This window comes from Pempheris klunzingeri, chromosome 8, assembly GCF_042242105.1.
Source record: "Pempheris klunzingeri isolate RE-2024b chromosome 8, fPemKlu1.hap1, whole genome shotgun sequence".
NCBI lineage: Eukaryota > Metazoa > Chordata > Actinopteri > Acropomatiformes > Pempheridae > Pempheris > Pempheris klunzingeri.
In genome coordinates, this window is record NC_092019.1 from 5874996 (window position 1) to 5899517 (window position 24522).

The 24522-nt window shown below is 41.9% G+C and overlaps 1 protein-coding gene across 1 annotated transcript in view; it reads right to left on the reverse strand.

Moving 5' to 3' along the window:
- zfpm2a (zinc finger protein, FOG family member 2a) overlaps window positions 1-24522 on the reverse strand; it is an 82868-nt gene that overhangs the window by 49148 nt on the left and 9198 nt on the right. The window contains exon 4 of the mRNA XM_070834793.1: window positions 10203-10327. Within this exon, the coding sequence (XP_070690894.1) occupies window positions 10203-10327 (125 nt within the window). The remainder of the gene's footprint in view (window positions 1-10202; window positions 10328-24522) is intronic.

Below are 24522 nucleotides of genomic sequence, written 5' to 3' on the forward strand. Positions count from 1 at the left end.
CATATTTACATGAATAGAATAATAATTACAATAAACACAGCGCAATTATCACTTGAGACAGAGAATAAAGGAAAGAAACGCATGAAATGCATTGCAAATGTAACTTAGTTTTAATGACGAACAAACTGAGCAAAGGTATCTGTGATTTGCATACCACATGATCATCTACATATTGCTGCAGTGTTCAATAGTTTGATCCTTGGGTGCACTTCAGAGAAATGGGGTCTTACTAAATCCACCGTAAAAGACCAACAATATTTACACCAAGTTAAGTAAATAAGATAAAGATGGTGAACTTGCCCCTCACTAAATGCATTAGACGTGAACTCTCTTATCAGAGTCTCAGCACACGGACTGTTAAAAGATGGGTTTCCCAAGCTGCAAATGGTCTTTGTTACCCAATTAGTTTGCTGACGACCCCGTGGTATAATATTCCTGCTTTGACAGCCTCATAGACATCCATCTAATGAGGCACTGCTGGACCACCGGGGAGAGAATGGACACTGTCCAGACCTTCATCTCCTCCAGCACCTATCAGCTTTCTTATCTTCAATGCTAACCTTTTTTGTTAGAAGACTTGAATTTTTCTGCTTGGTTGTTCATCCGTCCAGAGTCATTTTGACAGGGCTTTGTCTTTAGTAGGCCCAGAGCCAACTAGGCTGAGGATCAGAGGGCTAAGGCCAGGACAGGGGACAGCGAGGACTTATCAAGGTCTACCAGCAGGGGTTTGCCTCCCTGTAGGGTGGCCAGCCTTCTTTCACTGAAGGAGGTGAAGCAAGCAAAGCCTCTGTGCTTCTCCACTTCCCTCGCCAATGTGACCAAGAGGAAAAGAGGGGTGAAAAATTGCTGGATTTCTAAGAGTGGCAATATAAATGTAAAAAGCTGTTGTAAATAATATAGGATTTTGGTGATGTTTTAAAGTCTCATTTCCTCACTTCCTAACCAGTAGATAAACACGGAGAAGTCACACTTTCTATCTTAAAACTTCCTTAAAAGGGATGATAAGGAGAGCAGCTTTATATTTCTACAATCACAGCTAATAGAGGGATTGGTCAGCCATCTACAACTAGCACTACTCACATTGTGCTGAATACCAAGAGGACTATCAGGGGCTTGCAAATGGAAACAACCGAGGATTATCTCCACCACTTCTCAAGAAAGTTGTTTCAACATATCACAAGTACAGCCATGACAGTGACAGATGGCAAAGCAGCTGGCACCACTCAACTTTGTTTCACTTTTCTTTCTTTTTGCCTCTTCTTCTTCCTCTTCTTCCTCTTGCGCCTTTGCTGCAACAGGGGTCTGTTGTGTATTGAAGTGTCGGATAATCATTCATTTGGGAAGACATATTGCCTACTGTAAAACAAGGCGATATGTGTGAGTGTGTGTGTGGAGATCTGAGCATGACTATTGTTGCCTGTCAGACTAACATTCTGTAAAGACTGAAACCATAGCTTTGCTTATTTTGTTTGAAAGTTATATCACTGCTAAAGAAGCATCTCCCCAAATCTGCCCTAAGCGAGAAGTCATTCACTTTTATTAAACTCACGATACGCTTGTAAGTGATAATGTGTGACTCATATAAGCGTTTTGCTATCCCAAATGGAACAGTTGTTCATGAATGTTAATGTTCATATCAAGCTGTTTGTGTGTGTTTGTGACCTACAGGAAACACAAGCATGCAGATTCTGCATCTCTTCAGAGTGCCAGTTTGCTACCCAGACTGTGTCTCTCTCTGATTGGCCACTGGCAGACAGCAAACAGCCAGAGAGTTATGAGGGGGACAGGGACACCCAGCTCACCCTTAAGCACTGCGGGTGTGAAGTGTGGCCCCCCCCAGGACCTGGAGCCTCACCGGGGCTTTCAGTCATCACCAGTCCTGCTCTGCTGCTGCTGAGCAATGGCTCAGCACACTGCTGTATAAAGACCGATGCCTGTCTGTTTACTACAGCAGAATGGCCACATCTTCTAGTGTCCGTGAGGATGGAGCCATGTTATAACAGAGACATGAGCTCTGCTTGATAAGTGTAAAATCTGCCGAATATCACGCATTCATTTTATCTAGATCTACATGCCGCAGAAAGACAGTAAATAAATTACAGAATAAAGGCATTTTAGCACTTGTAAATGATCTACAGTGAATTATAAAACTAGTGACACGAATTGGAAAACTAAAAACAGAAATTTTATAATGTTTCCAGCATACTGTACATGAGACGATTTTCTGAGTGCAACCAAATCAGATTTGGAGACAAATTCCAAATTCCTTGCAATTCCTTTGCAGCTCAACACATTACTTTACAGCATAACAGAGGAAAAGAGCAGGGTTAGAGGGAAAAAAATCAATTACAAATAAAAGTCCTGCATTCAAAATCCTACTTGAGTAAAAGTATATACTAAGTAATAGGTGTTATCAGCTAAATATGCTTAAAGTATCAAAATAAAAGTATTCATTTGCTCATTTTTATATGGTTGTTAATACTGGCTAGTCAAGGTGGAGCTCGTCTTCGCTAGTTTATATAATGTTTGATAGTTTATTCTACATAATTACTTTGTATCTTAAAAGTTTGTTTAGAAGTCATTTGATTTTTATTTCAAAATTTAATCTGAAAAGTAACCAGTAACTACTTGAGTGAAAAGCACAATATTTCCCCTCAGAAATGTACTAAAATAATAGAAGTAAGTAGCATAAAGGTGCTTCTAATTTGATGAAAGCAAAAGCGGTAGATGATAGAGGGAACGAAAGGATACGGTAAAAAAAAAAAAAAGCACCGTCAGTGTTTAATTTGTTTATCTGTTTTGAGAAAATAAAGAGAAAAGCTTTGATCTTCATGATATGAGCAACAGGATTTATGAAAAATATGCTCTTCATTTAGAGAAAATACTGCTGCTGTCATCTTCAACCATGGTTTATGTTTCAGTACCATTTGCTGCACAACAAGGATGATATATTCATAGATATGAATGAATACATTTACTAACAGTCTGTTATTTGTAGCAAAACTTATAAACTAACGCACAGAATTTTAGATTTTTGTTTTGATCTAGTCACTGTATCCTTGGCATGTTTGAGGATACCATGCAGCCATTGCATGCCATGAGCACAAAGCAAATCAGTGAGTCCTGCTCTGCTTATCAGGGGACCTGCCATATCAGTTTGGGTAGTTGTGTTGTGATGTAAGGACAGCAAAATGTCAGGTTCACTTGTAGATCAAGTCAACCATGCATTATCTCTCAAACAGTGGAGCTCAGCTGTGGCCATAATAGATCTGACTAGCTGACTGACTGAGTGCTTCACGGCTAATACATGGAGTTGTGGGCGGCAATGAGTTCCAGCCATGCTCACAGAAACTTTGAAAGCGCAGGTTTGGGAATTAAATGTAAATAGCAATAACCAAAAACAATAGCTGCTTTTTTTCCTTTGCCACAGCCTACAATCCATCCTCCATCTGACTCACAAACAGACAGACACCAGTGTCATGTTGATCTGTGATAAAAAAAAAAAAGCCCAGTTTTAAAGGGCTACTTCAAAAGGATTTAGTTGGATGATTCTGCCTTTTAGTGTATGAACATGAAAACCATTGATTATGCCATCGATAAATATATGGATGACATTGAGCAAGGGGAAGCAGGCCAGATAATTACCATTTTACCCATCTGAAGAGACCCCAGCCCTGATATTGGTTTAAACCCAAGAAATAATTGATGCATGCAATCACAAATTGGTTCTCCGCCTAAAATTTGGGCCCATTATTTCATTAGATGAAGTCACATTCTTTGTGCCAAAATTATTTGTGTGTCCAACACAGAAATTCAAATCCTGTTAGTCCTGATAATGTCTGGTGTTCTCAAACCATATCCAAGACAGTGTGCCTTTCAGATAGAAAGCGCAGGCCACCTTTAAATGCAAACATAAATCAAAATGTTTGACTTCAAATTGTTGATTTTTTTTTTAGGTTTAATGGTTTGTTTCTGTATGTTTACGTGTGTAAATATTCTGGGCTGTGTGTACATGTGTGTGTCATTTAGCAGCTATGCTACAGAGAGGTCCTATCCTGGGGTGCCTTCTTGCATATGTAATTGGATGTTACTGTAAATAATTGCCTGGGCATGTGCCAGTGTGATGATGGCGATGATTTGTGTGTGTGTCGGCTCATGTGTGACTGTATGTGTGTACATCATGTGTGCATCGTTCTGTATGTCTGTGTGGGTCTGTACATATGTGTGTGTGTGTGTGTGTGTGTGTGTGTGTGCGAGCGCATCTGCCCCATCCGTACTCCACTCTCAAGTCCCACTGATTCTCCTTTCCAGCCATGTTGAATCCTCTTTTCCTTATCAGGCGAGCCCAGGCCTGCATCAGGCTCTCCTTGCTATGACAGAGGCTACAACAATAGGCCTGCGATACCGCTGCTTAGCGCTGCGTTTCGGAGGGGAAACCTGCCACGGGCGCAGATTAACTACAACACACACACACACAAAATAGATTGCAGCCTCCAAAACAAAACATTTTTCAGAATGCCTCCTCTTGATTAATGAAGCAATGACAAGAAGAAAAATATAATTTCTGAAACAGAAAAATCCGCCACCACTTGTTAAAGTTTAGGGGTAGCTAACAATAAACATATTGGAGGGAGAGGGTGGGCAAAAGGGGTGAGATAAATGGCTTGAGTGATGGGCTGAATAATTTCTGGAGCATTTTTTGGTTGCACAGGCCCATATTCCTACCCTTGTACTAAATTACACAATAATCACACTCCATCGGTTGACAGCCTCTGCCTCTCTCTCTGTCCCAGGTGAAAATTAGGACAGTATCTTGACATTTTCGCTCTTCTGTAGTCTACAAGCTAAAGCTCTCTGTTCGCAGCCAAAAGCAGCAGCCTGCATGCGCTTGCTGAGGTGCTCTCACATGCCCTCCCACACATACACAGACACTACAGCATGACCCAAAACACACGCTTAAGTGCATGTACACTCAAATACGTGGACACATTGCGCACGTGTACAAGCACACTGACATTTAATAGCTATGTTCTCAGGCACATTTTAGCATAAATATGAATTCTTGACCCTCTTTCAGCGTGACACCGAACACAAGAAGAATTAATATAGGGTTCCTTTTGTATCTTCAGCAATCCCAAATGGCAGAATTAGACGAAAACCTAACAGAGGTTGTCTTTCTAATTATATAGTATATGTATATGCTGCCAAGTGTTTCCCTAACACACACTAAATATTCCACCTAGCCTTAGATATTGGCAAAATATAACACAGAATTAATTAGGACCATGATGACTTATGATTCAAAGCTAATGTTGAAATATTGTGTTAGGACGAAAAAGATTATTAGTCCATAGCGCTTATTGACTTCTATTATGTCCTTGTAACTTTCCAAATCATTGCCTTTGTAGTATGACCCTTGTGTTAAAAAGAGATTAGAGGAGTAGATTTATTTTATCTAAAACCTATGCTTACAGCAAATACAGCTACTGTACAAGATATTAAGATAGAAAACAAGATAAAAAATGCATGATAGATCTTAATCTTGGAAATAAGCAAGTCATATGCATTACAATTAGCATGTAATTTGTACTAAAAGGCCCTCAAAACACATAAAGACCAGAATTCTATTGAATCCAGACTCATTACAGTGCACCTTGACTAAGCCCCAGTAATTAGCATTGGTAAGGCATTGTACAAGAGGCGGCAACACCCTCATCAACACACATTTACAACAGAGCTCTAAATCTGCTGCTCATTAATAGCTTGCCTCCCAATCAATTATTAACACCTACAATGGGAGCCAGGCTCAACGGGGCCAGGCCTCTTACTCCAGGCAAACCGTGGGCCACCCTCTCCTCCCGGTTCTGTCCACCATAGGTAATTACCGCTTTTAAAGACACCTGCTACTCAATAGCTTCGACCCAGACTGTTAATTTAGCCCCTCGATTGCAGACATTTATGTCTGAGTGTCACTATTAATTTGCGTTAATTTGGAGAGTGTGAGGAAGCCGGGCGGAGGCGTTGTCGGCAGCCGGCTGACTGTGCTCGTCGCTCACCTGCGCCGGGGCTGCGGCTGTAATTGGAGTCTAATGGTCTGATTGATCAGTGAGAGAAGTGAGGGATGAGACGGTGCTCTGGCAGCTCCATCAGTCAGACAGAGAGGAGAGAGGAGAGGAGGAGGAAGAGGAACAGAGCAGAGAAAGCGGTTGACAACAGCAGCACAACGCCAACTCTTGTTGTGTGTTTTATTCTTTCAAGATTTATTCCTGTCTCTCGTTTTTTGAACCTCTCTCACCTTTGCCTCATTTGCTACAAACTGCTCTGACCCAGTCCTATTACTTAGTTATGAGTTCAGACTGTAGGCTCTGTCTTTTAATCTAGTTAAGAGCTTTCTCTTTCTTTGATTTAGGCCTGGAAACTAGTTCTGTATTTGGACAAAAATGTATTTATTCTACATGAGGTTGAAGAATGGTGAGGAACACATAAATAAACCACAGTAAGGCCTGACATGTGAGCTGTCCAAAACAGTGCAATGTGATTGTGTTAACAGGTCTGCAACAGCAATAACTATAACTCTAGTTCCTCATGCCAAGCTGAGCCCCTGGGGTCTACAGACCTGCCACGGCCGACCCATCAGCTGTGAAATCTGCTTTCCTCTTTGATAAACGGTCGAGATGTGACCCTATCTCTGTCCTGCAGATGCCCAGATTTCCTGTCATGCTTTTCCCCCTCTGTTTTTTCCTGCTTCCTCTCTCTCCCCACGCTCTCTCTCTTTTCATTCTTACTTTTTCAAGCTTTATACCTCTCTTTCCAGGCCTGCCTGGACAACTGCATGTAACGCTCCACTCGCCGTTCTTTCTCAGCATCATCCATCACTGCGGTCAGCTACTGAGGCCTGTCGTCCACCAGCAGCCAGCCCACATCAGCTCCCATGCCACAGCACATATAGCTAGGCCAGCTCCAGCTTCTGCTCCCATTTGCTGCCTCTAGGGACCAGTAACCCTCCCCTCCTCCCATCTTTACCCACCTCCCCATCAGACTCCACAGAACTACTCTCCAGACGCCAGCCGGACTTAACATACTCTCCTCCTCTCTTCATGAGCCAAAGTGCTGCTCCTGTCCAGGTTAATGCAAAAGCTTCTTAAATTCACTGTATTTTCATTATTTACTGTAAGCCACTTTAAGGAGTCATTACACTTTAGTCCCTCTCTGGGCGTGATGCCAAGGATTGAGAAACGGAGCTATGCACCGTACGTGGTGTCTCGACAAAAATAGCTTGACCTCTAAAAAGTCATATCTTAAATGACGTGTCTGGATGAAGGGATAATATATGTTTGATTTCCGAGAGGGTATATCAATATCTCACCAGCGGGTCATGTGTTTCAAGCAGGAGAGAGGTGTCACTCCTGCCATATACCTGGCTGCCTTTGGGTAATTCATTCACCTCCATGGTTTCAAAAAATCTCAGAGAGTAAAAGGAGATTTAATAGTCTGTGGAGGTCATACTTCATAAGAATGACTGAGAGTGCCTCCTAGCTCACATAGAGACCCTTGAAGCAACGAGCCTTTATTTCTACCTCAAACGCTTTCTACTGCCTTCTGACCCTGCTCTGCAGCACTGGCCGCCCTGACATGCATCAAAACTAGCCAGGCCTTTTTTCTTCTTCTTCTTTCCCTCGTCACACTCACATTTGTTATTTCAACTTTTCCCTCCTCCCCTCTCCAGGTGAGGCATCAGGGTTTGTTCCTGTCTTGATGTGTCAGTGTTTGAAGATTTGCACAACTCTCTCGCCTCCCACTGAAACAACTGAGATAAATACAGCACCATATTAGGGATGTTGCCAGTGGCTACATGTTAGACTAGGCAACAGCTCAATAACTAGAGGTTTGATTAATAAAAGGAGAAAGAAATCAAACTACGCTACTGTAAATGAGATAATTCCCTGGTGATGTGCATAGTTTCTGGCTTATTTGGTGTCTAGGAAACAAAGTAAAAAGTTACACTGAACCCAAAAAGGAGGCTCAGTAAAACAAAACATGCCAGTTGGGTTGACCTAGCCTTTAATGAGAGATAGTGAGAAGCTGCTAACAGCCAGTACCCCATTTGAGAGATGAAACTTAGGAGGGGGTGGTGGGGGAGGGGGGCAGCAGCAAAGCATTGAAAGGGCCCTCAGGGGAATAGACACAGTTGAGATCCTTAAAGGCAATATGCCAAATCTTCCTCCACTGCTTTTAATTGCGAGGGAGGTTTGGCATATTCTGTAACCCCTCCGCAGCCTATTACAGGTGATGACCAGCACCTGCTTTCTTAAAAAAAAAAATAGAAAACCCGAGGAAGATCTGGAAAGTAGCAATAAATTCCTTAGAGGGCAGTTAGTTAAGAACATATCACTCCTGCCAAGAGCAACAATCAGTTTATGAATCTAGTTCAGCAGGTAGCGTGATGAATTTGTAAAGTTTGTATATACTTAAAAAACCAAAGCAAAAAACTATTCAAAAAGATGTTTTATATGACATCACTTGGTGAGTCTGAGGGTCATTTGAGGGACAGCTGAAGGTTGGTTTTGGACACTCTTCAGGGAAATTCATGCAGAGATTGCTGGAGAAATATATGGAGTGTGTTACTTTGGAAGGCAACTTGAGGTGTTGCTCTGTCAAATCACTTTTCCGCCCAAGGATAACTGGCTTTACCCTGAGAGAAGCCATATTTCATGGCTATAATACGGCCTGAGTTATTTAAAGCCACTGATGACTTCAAAACCATGAGGGGAGCTTAGAAAACAGTCGAAACTGCTCCGAAAATGATTTAATAAAGTTATGCGTCTAAGGAATCTGGGAGGGTGGGGGTCCAAAAATCCTTGTGGACTTTCCCTTATGTTTCTTAACAGGATGAATGTGAGCTTGGTTACAATTTTAATAGGACTTTCTTAATTAATCCAATGCAGAATGGAATATAAAACCCGTGGAGGACTTGTCACTCCACTAGAGCAGCAGGTCAACACGAGCCTCTGCTGGGATCTTTGAAACAAGAGATATAAAGCTGCTGTGTGCAGGGTAACATCAAAAATAATGGATTGTGACTTCATTCAATTGAAGCCTGGACTGAGCTCAAAATCCACCAATTAAAGTGTTTTGTCATAAAATATGCAGATTAAATGGTTAAATGCATGCACTTCAAAGGGTTCTGTTGGGGGCCAGTTGGATCCCGAAAGAGCCACCTCAATGGGTTTGAATGTCATGGGAATTGCCATTAATATGGTCCTTAGATGTATGACTTTCTGGTAATAATGCTCAATGGCTGCTCAAGGCAAAGTTTGACCAAAACAAACATTTCACTGTAAGTTTTAAGGACCACTTGCTGTCCAAATAACACTTTAAAAAAAAAAAAAAAAAAGCATAATTTATAGAGGGGCTATACGTTCAGTTCATATATCAACTCTTCTTCAGCTAAATCCACACAAAACAGCCTGCAACATATTTCCGATCAGGTACTACCAAATCCAGGTGTCATGGAACATTAAATCTATGGTTAAAAATCTTAATATAACATTTGATCAGAACTTGAATTTGCTCTTATTTTTTTTACCAACTTATGAACATTGCAAATATTCAAACAATTCCTACTACTAGAAGCACTAAAACTGGTATACATGTCCTAATTTAGTCTCATTTTATATTGTTGGAATGCTATTCACTTTCTTTTATTCGGTTTTGTTTAACCTTTGTACTTTTAACTACAACTGCAACTAAGAGATATAATCACATTACACCTGCTTTAGTTTTTAGGATTGACTTGCAAATGTTACTGTGAATGTTTTAAGCATTGCATGGTCAGACACCCAACTACATCGCTTAACTGTTAAGTTGACACTGACCTAACCTGAGGTCCTCTAGCAGTCGAATACCATGGGTGCTAGGCTGTCTTCTGTTAAGGCCCAAAAACTCTGGAATAGTGTACTGCATAGGATTTGCTAAGATGAGTTCTGGTCCTTCTACTGTTAAAAATTTCTCAAATCACACTTTTAATGCATAGAAAACCCTGATTTTAGTTACTTCAGCTCCCTATATTTCATTTATATTATTCGTCATTTTAAGCCTGTTTAGTTTTACACTATTTCATTTCACAAATGTGATTATTAATACAAAAGAATGGTACGCAAATATTAAAAATGATACAGTAGTTGACCAAAGCAAGGACATACCAGTGCATTGCTGTCAGTGCTCATCTCGATTTTCCCCTCGAAGGGTCCCCATGTTGTCCCCACCGGGAGCTGCTGTCGGCTGTGGATCCGACGCTCGCCATCTTTTAGGAATGCATCCAGCTCTCCTAAAAACACACCGGAACCAAAAGCAGTCAGCCATAGTGCTCTATATAGCACACAAGTTCCACATCAAATCACAGTGACATTCATTCATTGTCCTTTCCCCTGAAACCTACATGTGCGATCACATTATTGCCTCAAAGCCCCACAGTAAGCAGTGAAGGTTAAAGCCAAGCAGTTTCAAAATGGATAAGCAAATCAAGCAAGCATCCATCTGATGGTGTTCCTCAGACACATGGCGCGCTAACCTTACTTGAAAGGTGTCTTGTGTTGAGATAATCTCTGTGAGACAGTGCAGGCTTGCTTGCTGGCGAGAGCAGCTAGTGGCAGGACTATTTCTGTTGTTCCAGGAAGGCTGGGCCCTTGTTAGTACTGTGCAGAGCTCCAGTTAATTAACAGTGAAACCGGATAGCACTGTTAGAACTACCGGTGCTCACCTCCCTGACACCCCCCACTATCTTATCTCTTAGATTCAGTGTACTTTTTCGGGATGGTGATTAATCAAATAGTTATGATAAACCCCATGGCAGGCCGTGACATAGTTTACTTAAGAGGATGTTTCCCTGTGTGTGTGTGTGTGTGTGTGTGTGTGTCACAAAGGGAAAGTATGCAGCTCTCAACTGTACATTTCCGACTGGTTGCCTTGACAACCCTAAGAAGTCTTGTTAGAGGAAGTGTGATGATTCAGACATCTGTAACTACAAGTTCTCTCTGATTCGATAAACTTTCTGGACATGATAGATTCAACAAACTTGCACAAAGAGCATTTTCATCCGGACCGAGTCATGTCAGTCGTGTCATGACTTTCTCTCTATGTGACTGTTTGATCATTTGACTGATATTTGGAAAGTGAAATATCAGGGTCAGTTACAGAACATCATTATTATTCCAACTGCAGGGCTGACCCCTTAGCAGGATAATGAGCTGCTACTTATATATATATATTACCCAACCAGGGAAACAATTGTAATGTATTATTATTCAAACAAACTCTACATGAGTTGTTAACATTGTGTCTTTTAACCTATTTGTTCACACATGTGGCTAATAGGTATTCAGGGCATTCGGTTCATGCTGAATGGGCTGAAGTGATCACTGAACTTTCTGCTGCGTATGTGGTATAATGACCTATTCAGCCCTGTTCTACTGTGTAAATATCAGCCGTGTATCTGCGGCACGCTATTGTATCTGTCTGTTATGCTGGTATGGAAATGTGTGCTTATGTGCTCCTTTGCATGCATAAACATGATTGAAACATCAGGCTTGTGTTATTACCCGCTGCAAATAACACTTTGCTGATCATATACTCAGGAGTGGTGGTCAGTCTGATAACGATAAAAAGCTAAATGTCACCATAATAAAAATATACTTGTTTCACCACATCTTTGTTAAAGGTAGGTACAAAATCTCTGCAAATCCAACACGTGCCTAAACATTGAGTGATATTTTTTCGAGAAAATGCATGCACAGTTTTGGAATAGCCCTAAAAATAAGATAATCTGGATAGTGTTATCTCATTTCTTTTCTTTCACTCTGCCTCCCCTCTCGTGTTCCTGCTGCTGCATGCTGTCTTCCTGGTGCTGCAGTGGAAGGTGGGTAAGCTCATTACAGAGAAATAATTAAACATTGGTGCACAGCTGGTCGTCATCACTGAGAGCAACAGCCACCGCTTGATGCATTCTGTTTGTCCTCAGATAAGACCCACGGCCTTTAACCGCTTGGATGCAAGTTCCTGTTTAGCCCCGCTTGACAAACAGCTCAAGCCATCCCCAGCCAACGATTTTGATTCCTTTCCTTTACCCTTTCTTTCTTTTTTGGGTGGGATGCTTGGAGTAAAAAAAGGGGGCAATGGGCGGTGTAGGAGCAAGAGGAAAAGAAAAAGGGGGGTACGATTCAATTTGTGTGGTTTGTGGTCCACCATGTTTAGGTGCCAGTTGTGTGCATCTCACACCAAATGTTGCCTGAGGACCTTGGCTCACAGATGGCTTGTCACATCTGTTGCAGATACTAGTGGAAGATCTCCACAAAAACACCCGTGGATGAATAATAAGTTCCCTTCGTGCATTGTCTGTATGTTCTATATGAGCATTTACAGCTTTAGTAACATTGCAAAAATGTACTGACACAACTGGGCTACTGACGGCTTTTGTAATTATGGCTGCAAAACTTTTGATGCCATAGTGATAATTTCATTTCTTACAAGCCCCAAATCCCAACTCTATTACCTAAACACATCAAAAATACATTTTGTACAAATACAGAAGTCACAGTGTTTAACCTATCAAACTGCATAAGAGTGACAGAGTGAACCAAGAGGAAAGCTCATAACAGGCTATTAGGAGACTTAACAAACCCAGTGCCTGTGTTCTCTCTTCAACGTTCCTCATCATCCAATTCTCAAATGCCACAAACTTGGCAAAACAGAGCTCATGATGTGGTTCAAGAGCTGTACCCCCTCCTCCGAATCCCAACCAAACCCTCTCCGCCACCTTCACCCTCTACACCCACCAACACCCCCTCAACCACCACCTACTCCCTACCCCCTCCCTCGATAAGATCATCATCTGTCGCTAGACTCTAGGGTCTGTTCCTGCACTCCACAGATACTTGGCAGACCAATGAATGTCCCTTTGTGTGGAGAGATCCTCCTCAGATAGCACCCAAGATGCTCCATGCTGGCATCTGTTTGGCTTTTTTTTTGTTTTTTTAATGTGTGTATGTGTGTCCTGTCTTTCTTTCCTGTTATGGTGCAGAGGAATAGGGAACCTCATCTCTCCCTTCAGTGGCATACAACTGAATACTAATGAGTTTCTCAGTGGCAGGGTGCCAGCCTGGTATGATTTAAACAATAAATGGGTGTGGACTATTGACAGACAGAAACCCTAGAGTTGAACCACCACTTTCCACTCTTAAATAACATTATTAGATACTTTATAATTAAACAAAGCAATGTCTCCTTTTTATTTACCATTAAGATTGGAAAAATCTTCAGCAAAGCATGACTTTGTTCTGATGTTTAAGGCGGTTAAGCTTTTGGATATACAAAAGAATAAAGTTCGTGTTAAGTGTGTTTAGTAAGTTTAATATTTCTAAAGGTAAAAAAACACCACATGCTATAATGTGCAAGCAGGTTTGATTTAAGACTGCAACTAAAATATTCTTTCCCTAAGTTCTTTGAAATGCAATGATAGATTCACATTTCACTATGAATGTTTCTATTAATGTACATGTAAGCCTGAATTTTCTTAATATAATTTCTGGCCCGGAGTAAGGTCTCTGCTAATGGTCAGAGATGACAAATGACATCATCAACTTGCTACTGCAGATGAACATTTGTTAAAGCAATGGATCTGCTCAAGCTATTTTCAACATGAATTTGACTTCTCTAACTAGTTCAAAGAACCAACTTCAAGGAAAAGGAATTGCCTGTAGCACACGCAAAAAAAACCCTGATTACTGACCGAGCTTACGGTTTACTTCACCTTTTACCAGTTATCTTGAGCATATTAACTCAAAGGGCGGATGTTATGGGGAAATAAAGAATGACAAGAATAGAGACAAGTGGGTAAAATATGCTTGAGCTTCACACGGCAGATGATCCCTCTTGATATCAAGTAGTACCTTTGAATCAAAGCAAATAAATGACTGCTGTTCAAAGTTCAATAACCTGTGTGTGGCAATTCACAGATGTCTTTCTGAATCCCAGTCATCTCCACTGACAGGTCCTGTTATAGAGCCAGCAAATGGGCTATAAATTAATATACCATGAGAGAGGCATATGGGGTGAAATGGAATGCACTGTATCGGTTCAACAAAAGGTGCCACATCTTTAAAACAGATATGTGATATGAAATTTTACAGCTGAAGGAGAAATGTCGCAGAGCTTTGATAAGAGAGCGATGAACTTTCTACCCCCCTACCCAAACCGCTATTATCAGGTCCTAGTGAGAAAAATGCATCATTTATAACCCACAACCCACACTATTATCTCCGAGAAAGGCGGTTGTTTTAAAACAGTGGAAGACCCCCACCACCAGCAGCGCCACCTCGTCTCCTCCTCGCCCTCCTCAACCACAACCCCCCCCCCTCCAACCCAACCTAACCTGCCTAGATGTGGCTGCCTCTGGCCCTGAGCAGTGGGGAGAAAGTTGACCGTTTGCGGGGAGCAAGTTTCCAGGCAACCACATGAGTTTGGCCATATGAAGAGGGGGGAGACAGAGGGAGGGATGATTTGATGGGGGGGGGGATTCTCCCCTTCAGGTCAGGCTTGTTTTCAGGCTGAGGAGGGCTTGGGGGGAAAGAGTTAAACAAGCCAAAGGGATTAGGGCATTTTAGCTGTGACACCCCACACAAGGTGGTTGTGGGGGTTGGGGTTGTTGGGGTCCCTTGGACGAGGGACTTCCACCCCGTTGTTGTAGAAGGACCCAACAATGTACTGCAGGGACACAGCTAGGAATCCATGTGTTTCAGCCCTGTTGCTTTAGATGCTTCCAAAAATGCCAGATTATGTTGAATACTAATGGTTTAAAAATCATGAGCTTAGCATGGAAACAAACAGTGTAACCTAGCCTAGTTCTCCTCCATCCTTAAAATGGAGAACTGACGTTTTTGCACTTGATTTTTTTTGTATGGGTTAAACAAACAAAATATAACATTAATCAATGAGCTTTAAAGGTAGTATGTTGGTTACATTCAAAGTAGGCCCATCCTCCTTGGCTCATCAACACTCCCCCTGACCACAGTTAGGCTTATCGTTCTCAGCAGCGAGCGAAAGCCAAACCTAGATTCAAACCTGTTTTGGAACGAGATTTCTCTGCTTTCTCACTACATTTGCATTTTTTCTGCACTGTTTCCACCATTTTCATAGCTTCCTCTTGGATGCGCACTTACGATCTGGCATGTGGTCGCTATTGGCTGCAGGCGGCACAACCACTGCCCAAAGGTTGATGCCCAGAAACTTCCTGAACATGGCAAAATAAGAAATTGTAGGCAGAAGGCTGGGTCTCTCCACTGCCACACACTTCTAGAGGGACGTCAGTGATGATTGAGAGGGATTCATTTCATAGGAATCTATATTGTTCTGTATTCTGTGTTCTGGGAGAATCCTACTCGTTCTGCCTTTAAATGTTCTGGTTCTTTTGTTTGGACAGAGTTAGCTCTTTGTGCTAAGCTAACGTAACCGGCTGCTGGCTGTAGCCTTATATTCAATGGGGAGATAAGAGAACGGTATCAGTCTTCTCATCTAACCCTCCGTCAGAGGGCAAACACTATTCCTTTAATGAAAAGGCAAACCTTATTTGCAGGTCTGCAGCAGGAGTGTGACAAATCAGACAGACTACATGCCTATCTACCACGACCTCCACACGCTTACTGTCCGCCTCACACTACTTCCTGCATTGGCATTGAACATCGGCAGTGGATGTAAATCACAAAGTGTACTGGACTCAGTGTTCATATGAAAACATAAAGATGACGTACGATCTTGTCATGCCCATGATCCTCTTTGAATTTGAACCAATTAGAGTAATACAAAATTTGAAAGTTTAGAATACTACAGCTCCGCACTCACACACACACACACACACACACACACAAGAACTTGGTCCTGCAGTACATTACCAACACAGAGACGGTTGTGGTGTCATTGAACAATTGAAATATACCAGCTGTCAAGCACCCCGTTTCATCAGAAGCCTGGCAAAGTCAGCAGCAGGCTTGCTGACAACAATCTCTGAGACATCCATCTTTAGAGAAGCACTGCAATTTCTATTGATAGCATGTAAAGGGAGACAGCAAAACTTAAAGAATGACTGTCCTCACAGAGAGATATCACCGTATATCACTGACAACATCTAGAGGACACAACACTCCAGCTGGAATCTGATTATTTTAAATGCTTTTCTTAAAATTTCAGAACCATCAAAAGGACATTACTGCACCTGAGTGTGTCAGGATGAATGAGTAATTGATTGTATGTGCATTGAGAATTCATGTAGGCCTATTTGAGACGGATGGATAACAAGGCTAAGACTTTGGCTGCAAAAAGAAGTTGCTATTTTGTCTGTTCAGTGGAGTCATAAATAAAGTGTGTAAAACACAACATGACATGAAATAGTTATATTTGGAAGGAGATATAGGTGGAGACTGGTTGGAAAAATCCTAATATGACGGTACTGTGAAATATCTAAACAAACAAGTTTTTAGCAAGGAACACAAGTAAACATTGCTACCTCCAAGTGTTGATATTCTGCAGTTAATTCTACACTATTTTTAAAGTACTCCTGAATCTCCTCCCAAGTCAATTACCAGGCTGCAACTTCCCCTGGGTAACGGGGAATTCTGTTTTTTCCTGGGTGACCTAGTTGTCTTTTGTGAGTAGGTTTTAGCCGGAGCAGTTTGACAGTCAACAGATAAGATGGATTAAGCTTTTTTTTCATCCAGTTTTGATGTGAACAGCGTAAAAGCGGGTTAAATCATTGAGTTTCAGGAGTATTTTTAAATGCCTGGAGATAGTGCGATAAAGGAGCTAAACCTAAGACTTGGGCCGGGAAGGTCAAGTTCGCGGCTTTGGAGAGCAGCTACCCAGCGACGGGGGCCAGCTCTCGTCTCTCTCAGAGCGAGCTGAGCACCGCAGCCGAGCCCACCTCTCATCACTCCCAGAAAAGATACACGAAAGGAGTGAAACAAAATCCAGTGAGAGCTCGACGGGCAGCATCAAAGAGCAGTGCACCCTTGCCTTGTGTGGGTGCTTGTGTGTGTGTAAGTAAGCGTGTGTGTGTGTGTGTAGGGGTGGTGTTTAGTTCCTGCTTGCATTCGCATGCATGCATGAATGAGATGGGAGTGTGTGTGTGTGTGTGTGTGTGTGTGTGCCTGGCTGTGTGTCTGTGAGCACACTGTAAAATATCGTTCCTCCATGAGCAACTCGCTTCATAATTATGTTTTGATTATTTGCGAGTACTAAAATAAAACAGCAATTAATCTGTTGATGTAAGACAGAAAATAGAAGTACGACGTACATATTAAACAACCCAGTTACAGAGCGATGCAACATTAAAACAAAATCACATTTTGAGAATATAATTTGTACAACACCCCCTCACCACCTCCACCGCCTCCCCTTCCAGCCTCCCCCGAACCTGATCTGCAGCGTGCTTAACATGCGCATAGGAACTGACAGCCGTACAATCACGTGATGCAGCTCAGCCAATCCTGAATTCATTTGAATTTTTAAGCCGCGCAGTGATGAAGCCACTTGAGCATATGAAAAGGTGAAGAGGCAACTGAAATAACAAACAAATCAGAATGATGCACCAGGTCAAACGCTGCATGTAACGTGTTTGTTTATCACATGTCACATCTGGGTAACACTGAGAGGTTTTTGGTTTGAAACATTTCTGAGGGGACATATTTAGACACATTTTGTGGACGTCTATTCCCCCACTGCTCCTCATGTCGGTGACAGGGGAGAGTAATCCTATACACAGGCTGCTATTGTGAAATGAGAAACTAGCCTCCTTCACTGCCAGAGACCAGATGCACCTCTCCCTCTCTCCCTCTCTCTCTCTCTCTCTGTCCTAATCTGTAAACGACTTAAAGGAGCCTTATCTCCGGGCTCTTCTGCTTCATTTCATGCTTGATTTACTTTAATTTGTCTGATAGGGCACAAGGATTTGGAAATGGCCCATCTTTCGGTGGAAAATGTTCTGATTTTTCTCCGGCATTGTTATGTGGAGGTTTTTGACTTTTCTCTCCCCCTCTCTCACTCCTCCTCTTTCCTCCATCTCCATCTCTTTCCCACTCTCCCTCTCTCTCTCTCTCTCTCTCTCCCTCCCTCCCTCTCTCTGTCTTTCTCCATCATCCCCCTTTTTTTCTTTTGGGGAGGGGGGGACCTTGCTCCAGTGCAACAGTCTGTTTGAGTGCATTTAGATTCGCGCTAACACAGCAGAAACAAGTTTTCCATGAGGTGTGATTTTATGATGGGTGACGGCGACACTGGAGTCGTGTTTGCCTTTCAGATCCACATTGGGCGCAGAGCAGCCGAGTGCTTCAAACCACAAAGATCTTATGTTTAAGTTAAGAAGCGACTGGCCCTCCAGTTTAGCAAGTGGGTGAGCGGCTGGTGCTGATAAAGTTGCTCCACAATGAGGGACAGGGACAAGCGACATGTCTACAGATGCCTCGAGTTCTTTTTCTGCTGGCGGAACTCAAGTACTTGCATGGCTGTCTGGCTGCTCCCGTAACCAAGACATTTTCCCCATTTCTATTTAGTGAGTGAATGACAGTAGAGGCAGTGAGCTATGATTAGAGAAGCCCATATCTTACAAGATCCTGAATAATCTCCATCCCCTCTCACCAATGAGCAAGGCACAGAGGCGACACAAAACGCCAGAGAAAAAAAAGAATGGGCAAAGCTGTCCTGTGTGTACGGAGATGTCATGTACTTCCACTGGCCCCCTATACACACTGAGAGTGGCAGCTGAGAGGCAAAGGAAAAATCAAAATTCATTCAACCAGAGTCAGTCTGACTAATCTGAACAGCGGCAGTTATAATCAGATCATTTAAGAGCATTTAACATTCAAACCTGTGTAGAAAAAAAGGGTCAACAAAAAGAGAAACCTCCCACATGAATCGGAGGTCTGTATTAGACAATGAAAGTAATTCTTCACTGCTAGTAACGTGTGATTTCAATTTCCCACACAAATTGACATGAAACGTCACTAACCACACCTCCTAACACAATGTGCATAAATACATGGTTAACTACACACACACATGCACACACACACACACACACAAGCACACAGCGGAAGAAACGGGGAGACCATTGAAATTCATCTCACAGCCTGAATTTACTTAACTGCGGGTCTGTGCGCGGTGATAAACGGAGTGATGATCCGGCAACACGTCTTTATCCATGCTTTGCTTTAATTAACGGCGGCTTGTTTGTTGAAAAGATGATTAATATGCCAATGAAAATTGCATAATTGAATACCACAACACCCGCACAATCAGGGAGGAACATGCCATTTTTTATTAACTTTTTATTATCATTATTATTACTATTATTTGGTATTTTAATTCACTTGACAAGCTGGCCCCGCCCCCCACCACCCCTAAACAGAAAAAAGAGGGAGGTGGAATTGGCGTGACCAGCGGGCCAAGCTGGGCCCAGCTGTTCATCACCAATGAGAGGCCTTCACAGGCAGGGGCACTGTTCTGATATCAATACCTATCAGTGTGAAGGCTGTATACGAGTGTGTGTCTGTGTGTGTGTGTGTGTGTGAGAGAGCGAGAGAGAGAGAGAGAGAGAAGAGAGAGAGTGGGTGGTTGGGGTTTTGGGAGATATGGTTTGGATGGGACTGAGTGCATTCCTATGGCCAAGTAATAATGTGAGCGCACCAAACTCAATGAAAGTAAAACAGTCATGCATATGAAACTAAGCACTATCTGAAGCACTTGCATCCAGATTTAGCAAAAAAAAGCCTTGCAAATTCATGCATGAAAAAGAACTACAAACCAAAGTTACTCAAATATACTCTGTAGTTTTATTTAAAAAAGGCCAAAAGAAATGACAATTTCCACATGTGAGTAAGTTTCAGTTGAGCAATCCAGAGTTTACCCAGCATTATATCCTCTAGTGCTGCTTGCACGAGTGTCTCCATGTTAATGCTAAATACACACATCAAATATTCAACCAATTACAATGATACCTCTTAGAAAAACGTGTGCAGCTACAGCACCTAGCAGGGTAAGCATTGCAGAACAAACACATTCAGAGAGCTAAAGAAAGACGCGATGGGTGTCAAGTCCCTGGGGGCAGAAACACCACCACCAGCCGCGCTTTAAGTCAGCTTCCCATTTAGCAACAGCTCGCGTTTTCTTCTGAATTCTTTAGACTTGTTATGTGAAATAGTAATCAGAGTGAAAAGATGGCTTTGTAAATGGACACAAATTCAGTTGAAATGCGGACAAAATAGTTGGAAGTGAATTATCTTATTAAGGGCATTCTCCGTGTGCCATATCCCACGTATCCACACAAAACTAGAACTGAATATAGTGACATCTTCCTCTGATGATAAGAACAGTGATTGCATTTTGCCCTATTTTAGATTATATAACTAACAACCATGAAGTTCCTTCATAAAGCCTCTTAGTATAGCGGATCAGTGACTAAATTTGCATCAAGCCGATGCAGCATAGGAGTACAGTGATTTGTCTAATCTCTTGTTGCATATTTCATCATTATAATCACACATTGTGAATTTGTGAAAGTGTGTGTGTGTGTGTGTGTGTGTGCATGTGGCTGTGGGGGAGGGTGTTGTCTCTGCACACAGGTGATGGATATACTTTAGTATAAAGGCTTCATCAGCAATCTCTTAAGAAATAAACATATTTGGAAAAAAGGCGGACGATGTTTACACATAGGACTTTGATTGCAATTTAATTTTACATCACTCAGGGCCCAGGACTCACAGAAAAAGCTGATGATGGACTTTCATCATCAGTATCAGCAATCTCAGTGTCATTCATGTTTTGTGAGACTTGTCAGAAGACTTTGAATAAACCCCTGGAGGAGCGAGATAAAACCTTCCTTTTCTGAGAGAGAATTGCCATGATGCACGTCCAAATTTCTTGATTACAAGACGAGAGGGGAAAAAAAATAAAACCTTGAATGAAAGCCTGCGCTGAAAGTTTTCAGTTTGCTGATATAACAGTCAAGTGTGTCTATAAGTCTACTTAAAACGCTTAGGTATCAGTGGAGACAGCTGCGACACCCTCGTCTTATGATTCTGTCGAGACAGTACACTATCAAACCTTTCATACCGTTCCCAAGCTACATTTCCGGTGACAAAAGCTTTGCGAAAGCCTCCTGAAGGATTCATCTATATCCTAATATTTCCAATCCAATTTAACTGGAGCAGCTGGAGTGGTCTGAGCACTAGTTTACCAATCTTTGCTTTCCAAGACTCTGTGTGCTGAAGGCTTGAGGGGTTCAATCAATGGCGCTTTGATCTCGGCTGGAACCATAATTATTTAACATTGTTACAAGGATTTCTCTAATCCATCCTACCATTAAATCCCTTTTACACCCTCATCTTCTGCAGCCTAATCTGCATCTGGGTGCTCCGTTTGTCTCTCTCCCTCATTTCGGCTCGCCCCTCCTTCCTTGACGACACCCTGACTTTATAATGGACTTGGGTGCTGAGTTAGAAAATGCCTTGTTTACTGAGAGCAACCTGACTGAACGGTGCTCAAACGGACTGTCGCTGTGCAAAAATGTAAAAGTTTTTTGCTGTATTTGTCCTGGGTCAGTTTACTTTGAGTTCAGTTGGAGCCAAACGTTGAAAAGCTTCTGCAACTAAAATGCAAAAATATGAACATTATGAACTGTTTGATTACAATCGAAGAGAACTGAAGGTGAATTGAATCCTCTAAATAAAGACCTCAAAAACTTCCACCTTCATTTCAACACTTTCTTGTCTTTCCTCTAGAGCAAGAAGTCTCTTTAGATGAACTGAGGGAGTATTTAAAGTTCAGGTGACTGATGCCCAAAAGGTTTAATCCCATCTGTTTATATTGATGATCACTTTGACTCCAAACAAAAAGGACCCACTGTCCTTTTGCAAATATTTGCGTGTCTGTGTTTCACGACGATATAAATAGCAGCACGGGCAACTGCAAACATTTGTTGAGGCACCTGCCACAGTATCGTGGCCATCTGGTCCTCCAATTCTCCTAGCATGACATATGTGCATTAAACCTGAAATGGCTATTGTTTTTTCTTTTCCTTTTTTTTTTAGGAGACTGGAGGAAGACGGATCGGCCACAGACCCTTCTGGGTTGGCTGGAGTCAAAAATGAGACTCGAGAGTTTTTACATCTGAGTGAAGCTGCGTTTTCAGCATGTGCGTGTTTGATGTCTTGAAAGGGGAAGGAAGGGGGTGGACAAAATGGATATTGTTTTTAAGGTGATGGTGGAGGGGTTCTCTTTGCTTGCGCTCAGTATGTGTCTGACCGTCAGGTAGATTCTCAGATGGCCACTCCTTCAGCTGACCCCTGCCTCGCCCTGGCCGATGCCCAGCTGGCAGCAGGAGCTGAGCAAGCTGGGCCATGCCGGTCGTCAGGGACAGCCAACAGAAGACGTTTGTGGACAAAGTGATCACATGGCTACTGTTACCTCTCTGTCACACTCATCTCCTCCTTTTGTATCTCCTCCTTTGCTGTGTGCCTGATTTTAGGTGTATTTGTATCTTAGACCCTGATGTCACTTCTGTGTATAATGCAGAGACAATTACTTTGCATAAGAAGTTAAAGATTACTCTTGAACCAATGTGGGATTTAGGATGTTAACACCTTAGACTGAAATGAATATCAATTCAATACAATGCAAAATATCAATAACGTTGATTCACATGTTGTCTCTAATTTTCTATGCGTTGAAGAAGCATTCCAGCAACTTACTATTGTACTATTAAAGTTAGGCTGCCTGTTCAATACCCATGTCTTCCACAGATTAGTTTGTATTACAGGCTTTCAGGTCTTTTGATTAAAATTTTAAGTCTCTTAGCTATAGTTGAAATAACCCTAATGACATTATCCTAATATCCTCCTGTGATGAGTAAACTGAATTTGAAGCGTAAAATTGGTAGAGTGACAATGGTTATGTTTTACTCTGCAAAGATGTGGTTAAAGACACATTTCCACATGGGTGGACAGTAAAGTTGTGTTGTATTGTGGTCTGTTCTTGATTAACCACACTGCTGCTATACTGCTAATGACACTGAATAAATTGCATGCAGAGTATCTGCATGTGTGCATGCTACATTAAACATTAAATTCAGGTTAAGTGTAGTGTTTACTTGTTATATGTGTAGTCAGACTTCACCATATTAGAGGACATGTATATGGAGAATATATGCAGCTTCTATAGTAGATCTCTACTCCTGCTTCAGATGCTGATTAATTTATAGGAGTTTCTTAGAGCAGATTAACACGTGTATGACTGTATACCACTCTGAAACAAATGGTATTTTACAGGCTTAACACTTTTAGAAGAAATGACAGTGATCATAATTACATCGCTCTTAACGAACCCTGGATTTTCAGGACTTTCATAAGGGGGTGTAGTTTACATGAACAAGCATTTAGATAAGGCTGAGAACAAGTTCATTAGCAGAGTTAGCTAGCTAACGCACACCATTCCCAATTAGCCTAGAGGAGAGCAAGTGGAAGAGAATGAGAGAGACAGAGTCAGATTCCTATCACTGCTAGTCCATGAAAATGAATAGAATAGCATGACACGCTATCTCCCAAATCAGGGGCTGATTGCGAAACATCCGTGACGAGAAATGAACATGAGACAGAAGATCAGTGTGCCGATTTGCTTAAGGACATACTTGTAGAGATGAGGGGAGAGAAAGGGAACTCACTGGGTGTTCCACATCAGAGACCCAGCACTCTGAACAGCAGAGAAGAGGCAGCTATCAGATTAATAGTGAGTCATTCTGTGCGGTTCTCTGCTGTTCCAGACAGAAAGACAATCAGAGAACACAGGGCAATCGCGGACAGCACTTGACATGAGTTACTAAAGTGGAGATGAAATGCAGGGACAAAAAAAAGTTCAATTAAAGGATGTAGATTGTAAAGGCTTTTGTTGCTACTCAGCAAAAGGGAAACGGTATGGAGGTGCTTCAATAGAATCACCAAAGCAGGTGGGCATGTTCCGAGTTAGCCCACCTCATTAAAAGGCTTCACTCTCTTTTTATGTAACGGCCATTACACATCCTATTCAGATGCACACGCTCAGTGATTAAAAATTATCTGTTGGTGATCATAATCACACCTGCTTAAACTTAAGCCAAAGAATAACAAAGAACTTTTGAATGCTGAACTATCTGAACATTTACAAAGAGATTAAAGGGTAGACAGTCTCAAACTAAATAAATTTGCTTTTAATCGCTTTGAACAGGAAGTCATGTCATTTCAAATGTTCCTATCTGATTGTCTGATTCCCCTCTTTATTCAAATTATAACATGCCCATCTGACTTTTCCAGCACAATGGGAAAAATTAAAAAGGGAAATGACCTTTCATGGCAGCCATGATGGGAGAGTGAATGGCATTATTATGCACCAAGATTAATTTCTGCCCACTCTTTGCTGCCCATTGAGAAAACAGAGGGGCATGACTGCGTGGTTGTA